The sequence below is a fragment of the Aristolochia californica genome, unplaced genomic scaffold, assembly GCF_029961685.1.
Source record: "Aristolochia californica isolate CCGP_79_NKW_82.1479 unplaced genomic scaffold, dmAriCali1.0.hap1 SCAF_10, whole genome shotgun sequence".
In the NCBI taxonomy this organism is placed as follows: Eukaryota; Viridiplantae; Streptophyta; class Magnoliopsida; order Piperales; family Aristolochiaceae; genus Aristolochia; species Aristolochia californica.
In genome coordinates this window covers 5,519,760-5,525,521 of record NW_027181771.1, presented here as the reverse complement: position 1 = coordinate 5,525,521, position 5,762 = coordinate 5,519,760, and the positions used below count along the sequence as shown (strand labels likewise).

Here is a 5,762-nt window from a genome sequence, read left to right as displayed (position 1 = left end):
CGTTTTGTTGATTTCTTGACAAAAATTTCACGACTAGGGACTCAGGTGTTGTCAATTTTTGAATGCTAAAGGTCGAATTAGACAGTCAAATTCACTCTTCTTTTAGCCAAATGATGATGTAAAGTAGGAGAATTCATTGGGAGATCTTACGCATTCACTTATGTCACCCTTGATCATCAGAATCTCTACTACCGACAGCATAAACTCAAATTTTACCAAATCATGACACAGTATTATTATGTCTATGGACACCGATAAGACTGCATATTCTTGATCCACGGAAGGTTAAAACAAGAGCCGTCCCAATTATATTTAGTTCAAGCAAAAACAAAAAGGCTCTTCCATTTTCTTTCCTATTTTGGCTCTCTCTCTCTCTCTGATCCCTCATGGATAGTGATATACATTCAATGAAAGCAAACTTTGGTCTATGCTACATCGTGTTACACATAAACCATTCACCCCATAACGTCAATATGTTTACTTGGAACCCAATAAAATTCGGTCGTGTTTCATTGTCTCCCTCCTTTCCCTTTCTTCACATGAGACATGATTTTTTTGTTTGGACACGGTTTTAAATTAGTATCCAGTCTAATATGCATATTTTATTATCTTTATCATAATTTCACTCATAAAAAATCTTATGACAATCATTATCTCATAGTTTCATTGTAATTTTGTAAAGTTCAGGAATTTAATGTCTTCTTTACCCTATTTTCTAACAAAAGATTTGTAAAGAGAGAGAGAGAGAGAGAGAGATTTTATTTCATAAAAAAATGAAAGAACACCATTGCATGCTTCCTGGTAACTGATATTTGAGTTGGAAAAAGAGCCTCAAATTTTTTACATTTAGAAAGTAGATAAGATTTGCTGCGTCTCTCCATCGTCGTGTCATTTATCAGTACCATCATCGGCATCAATGGAATCTCCGGCTGTTCTTCCCGTAACCCCACAATGAAGATATAATAGGCTGATAATGACAAGCATCAAAGTAGAGGAGATTACTAGAATCCGATAATCGTGCCTGCCTTCATGATTAAGAGTTTTCGTAAGAAATGCTATGGTTGTTCGTGTTAACATTTACAAACCAAATGGTGATGAGTAAGATGCTGTTTTATTTGGGATTTGGACCTTCCAGAGAGTGAGACAGCTTCATAGAATCTCCGCCACTTTACTACAAATGACACTCTCAAATGCCGCATTTCCACCAAAGTCTGAATCCCCAACGTTATTCCCACTTTCTATAATTGGTTAATCTTCTCGTTAAAAGCTTCGCCGTGACAGCGACCACTGGACTCTGGGAACGGGACCCATTTCTACTGCTCACGGGACTACTGTTTTGCCGTGCTCCACCACGCCGCTCCTCCTTCGTGATTGCAGGCTTTGGGTCTGGGAAGGGAGGGGGAAGGAGCTTTGGAATTCCGGCAGACTGTTGGATGTGACAACACCTCATCGTCCGAGTAAAGGAATGAGGAATAAACTAAGTTCCGAGAAGCTTTTTTCACCGACCGACGACGCATATATATATTCCGGTCGATTACAAGGTGGGGACCACATGGATCCGACGTGGCGAGAGAAACGGAGGAGAATCCCCGACCGCGAGCATCTGATGACGACAGCCTTCCCCCGCCCACATCTGACGGCTCCGAGACGGAATTTCTGCCAGACGAACGGTATCTTTGTTTCTCGGCTTTTTCTTCAGAATAATTACGAGAATGTAACGACCTGCAACCTGGGCGTTCGCTCATGTAACAAACACGTAGTGGCAATTTCGATAAACTGGAGAAGCGGATGGTCGTTTTTGGGGATGTTCGGTCTGCCGCGGACCATTCCAATTCTATGCTCTGCAAGTCTGTGGGGGTATCGAAGGAGTGATAATTATGTAAATTTTATTCCTTGGTCCGTTGTGATTTGTGAAGTATCAGTGCAGTGGTGAACCCACTGAATTTGAATAATAAAGAGAAGTAGTCGAGTGGCTGATATAAAACTAGGGCGGGCTACATAAATTTCAAGTGCGCGCATTTGTATCAATTTCGATTCTCATGCATTAACCACCAAAGGAAAAGAGGGAAGGAATGAGAGTGAGACCTCCGCACCACCAAGACTCACCTTTCCTTCCGTGGTTATTTAATTTCTGGGCTTTTAATATAATAATTTGTTTATTTCAGCTAGGGTTTCCATGGCCTCTTGAAGAGCTGTCCTTTTTATTTATTTTATTTATTTTTGTATCTCCACTTTCCATGCAGGAGGAGCCACTAACCTCTTTTCCCCGAGCACTGCACCGCAGCAAGCCAAAGAAGCTTACGGGTTAAGAAACTTGAAACGAAAAATGAATAAATAAAAATAAAGGAAAGAGAGAAAGAGAAGCTTCTGCTTTTGCATATCTTCTCCATCTCTTTCTGGTTCTCCTCTGTCTCTCTCTCTCTCTCTCTCTCCTCTCCCTGCAAACTCCTAGTCGATGTGATTCTCCACCATCTTCAAACCCACCGACCTTTTGGAACAAAAAGCAGAAAAAACCATGGTTTTTCCATCGGCTCCTGTCTATCTAGATCCACCCAACTGGCAGCAGGTAAGGTTCTTGAATTCAATTTCTTCGTATGGCTTCCTCTTGTAAAAAGCAAAATAAAAGAAAAATATTCCAGCGCTTTTGCTAGAATTTTTTGAATATACTGGGGATTTGATCTTTAATTTGCTTTCCTCTTACAGCAACATAATCACCAGCAAGTATGCGAGAATCTGCAGCATCCGCCACAGCCACCACCACCTGCAACCGGCCCTGGTGGCGCGGGTTCGATCAGGCCAGGTTCGATGGCCGATCGGGCCCGCCTAGCGAAGCTGCCTCAGCCGGAACAAGCACTGAAATGTCCTCGATGCGACTCGACCAATACAAAGTTCTGCTATTTCAACAACTATAGCCTCTCCCAGCCACGCCACTTCTGCAAAACTTGTCGCAGGTACTGGACTCGAGGGGGTGCTTTGAGGAACGTCCCTGTTGGAGGAGGTTGCAGGAGAAACAAAAGAAGCAAAGGCAGCAGCTCAAAATCCCCCGCTTCCGCTGACCGCCAAACTGGTTCAGCTTCTGCCAGCTCAATTCCCCCCAGTAGTTGCACCTCCGACGTACTAGGACATCTAGCACCTCACCCACAACATCAATTGCCTTTTATGGCTACTTTACATCATCTAAGTGACTATGGTGCCGCTGATATTGGACTGAATTTTGGTGGAATTCATCCAACCGTAGGCTCAGCCACTGGCGGAGGCGGAAGTGACATGGATTTTCAGATGTGTGGGGCTTCAAGCAGTGGCGGGGGAGCTATCTTATCAGGAGGAACCTCGGAGCACTGGCGAATACCCCAAGTCCAGCAATTTTCTTACTTGACAGGCTTGGAGCCGCCACCAGCGTTATATCCATTTGAAGAAGGGGTGGAGCATCCTTATTCTGGCGGCGCTGCTGCCCAGCTGCGAGCAAAGCCACCATCTTCAAGCGTTACTCAAATGGCCCCGGTTAAAATGGAGGGCAACGATCAAGGACTGAACTTGCCAAGACACTTTCTGGGTATGTCTGGAAATGATCAATACTGGGGTGGCAATGCGTGGACCGATCTCTCTGGATTCACCTCCTCTTCCAGCAGCCATATGTTGTAACTTGTGTCATTACTGCTCGCTGTAACCTTACTCATGAAGCTTCTTTTTTAATACGGCTTCAATCGAAGAAACGCAACTAAGAGGAAGCACTTGCCACAAGAATCTTAACTGGCAGAAGTTACAACACAGGAGTCTAAGAAGTTGAAATTGAAATTGAGACTCCGATCCATTGAAGATCTTCTCAAGAACTCATACATGGTAGGCTTCTAGTTTTCATCTCTCTGATGTTGGTAATTTTTTTTGTATCCTGTAGTATGTTTACAGACTGGGTGCATGAGTTGATGGACTTTCATATCTGACTGAAGGGCTAATTGTTAAAGACGAGAAGGAGCACTATTTTGCGTGATTTCTCTTCGTGTTTTTTTTTCCATGAGAAGTGTCTCAAAAAGTTTCTATAGAGGTGTTCGGCATTTCTGATATTTTCTTCAACCCTGGCAACCTTGTACACTTACTACGGCTACTAGAACTGAGACTGATACTATCGGACGCAATTGCCTAGCCTTTCATGCGTTTATTATCATTGTTCCACTGAACTGGAAGACTATCCCCCACTACTATTTCTTCTCAAGACTCCAAAATCTAAATTTCGGACGGGTGACTTCCATTAACGTCATTTCGGACAATCATGAGCAGAGAATGAGGTAAAATACAGATTATATCTTTCCGTTCATTTCTGAAGACATTGTTCGTGGGAAGAGAGCTTCTCCATTGCCAAGTTTCCTATCCAGTTTTTCTGTGACTCCTCTTTCCAATTTATTGAAATTTCCACTCTTATTTTCTTTCAACTGAATTCATCCACCCGGGTAGATGCTTCTCCCACTTCTTCTCCTGTTAACCTTAAAAGAGCAAGTCGCTATAGCATTCCAGCACTGTTTTGTCATTCCCTTCAACTCTGATTTAAGTCTATATATTTTACATTCACTGCTATCAATTAACATCTCCAACACCTCTGATCTCTGAAGGGACCAGAGGAGAAACCGAAACTTTCGAGCTCCTTGCTTGATCCTAGTTCCCATAAAACATGACTCATGGATTAGTGTTTGAAAAAGACACTGGTCAAATCGGATGAATTAGTGTTTGAAAAAGAGTCTGGTCAAATCGGATTTTCCATCTCTGGTATCCCTTTGTTCATGCTTTGGGGGGAAAGTTGGTGTAATCCACCTAGATAGAGCCAAATAGTAACTCCAATTGTTAGAATTTCATTGAAAATTTCCTCTGTACATTTGGCTCTAGTGTGAACATGATTAATTCTTAATTCTTTCGTCACAATCATGAACAAGTTTATATACGGTTGTTGAGTTTAAGCAATAGAGCTGTTTATGTCGGACGATGGGGCTGCTGCTGACTGCTGAGAACTAGATGTTTGTTAATTTGTTGAGAAGGAAGTAGATATGTAGATAGCTACAGAGAGATCGGTGTCTTAAAAACGCCAAAATCCCACTCAAACCTATGCAACCAATCCGTTAGAATAAATAAGACTTCAAGAGTCAAAAGGATATAACTACTACTGGCTCTGTGTCTGTCTCATCACCTCGGTTTCTATCTCTTTCTGTGTGCTTCTCATCCCAAGAAGAAACATCGAAACAACTAAAAAACTTCAGTGGATCTTCACACACTCGCTCTCGTTTGGATTCTATTTAATTTCTATCCTGCTTTTGCAAGGACAAGGACGCTTGGAGAATAAAGCAAGCGAGCAATTAAAGCTAAGACATATCAGTAGTTGGCTCTTGGGTTCGTTCCTGTAGGTAGTCTTACACGGTTTACAGAGGCGCATCTCGTGCCCAGTCTGCAGCAGAAAAGAAGAAAAGCACCTCTCCAGCGTTACACAGGAAACCCCCAGGAAATTGGCGAGACGGGTCTGCGAGAAATAAAGAAAAGCGAATAAAAACATCGATCTCAGAGTACGAATGCAATCAAAGGGAGGCTCGGAATTCCATGCATCGTCCTTGTTTGCTCCCCCACATGGATAGGCGTGAGGTGTTTCTTCTGTTTCCTCAGCAGCTTTCGCTTTTGATACTTGATAAATCTTCTCTCTCTTCCCCTCATGAAACAGGAAAAGGAAGACACTCAGAATTCAGATTACAGGTCTCGTGCACTCACTGTGTCTGGGCTCCACGTTG

The 5,762-nt window shown here is 42.7% G+C and overlaps 1 protein-coding gene across 1 annotated transcript; it reads left to right on the top strand.

The window, feature by feature from the left end:
- The first annotated feature begins 2,411 nt into the window (after positions 1-2,411).
- LOC137942465 (dof zinc finger protein DOF3.6-like) lies at positions 2,412-4,036 on the top strand. Its single transcript, XM_068788115.1, has 2 exons — positions 2,412-2,566; positions 2,704-4,036. The coding sequence occupies exons 1-2, from the start codon at positions 2,516-2,518 to the stop codon at positions 3,640-3,642; spliced, it is 990 nt and encodes a 329-aa protein (XP_068644216.1). The 5' UTR covers positions 2,412-2,515; the 3' UTR covers positions 3,643-4,036.
- The last annotated feature ends 1,726 nt before the right edge of the window (positions 4,037-5,762 follow it).

Excerpts from the sequence above, each read along its gene's own strand:
- LOC137942465 (XM_068788115.1), top strand. The coding sequence starts at position 2,516 with ATGGTTTTTCCATCGGCTCCTGTCTATCTAGATCCACCCAACTGGCAG. Across the intron at positions 2,567-2,703 it reads ATCCACCCAACTGGCAGCAG|CAACATAATCACCAGCAAGT; the intron begins GTAAGGTTCTTG and ends TTCCTCTTACAG.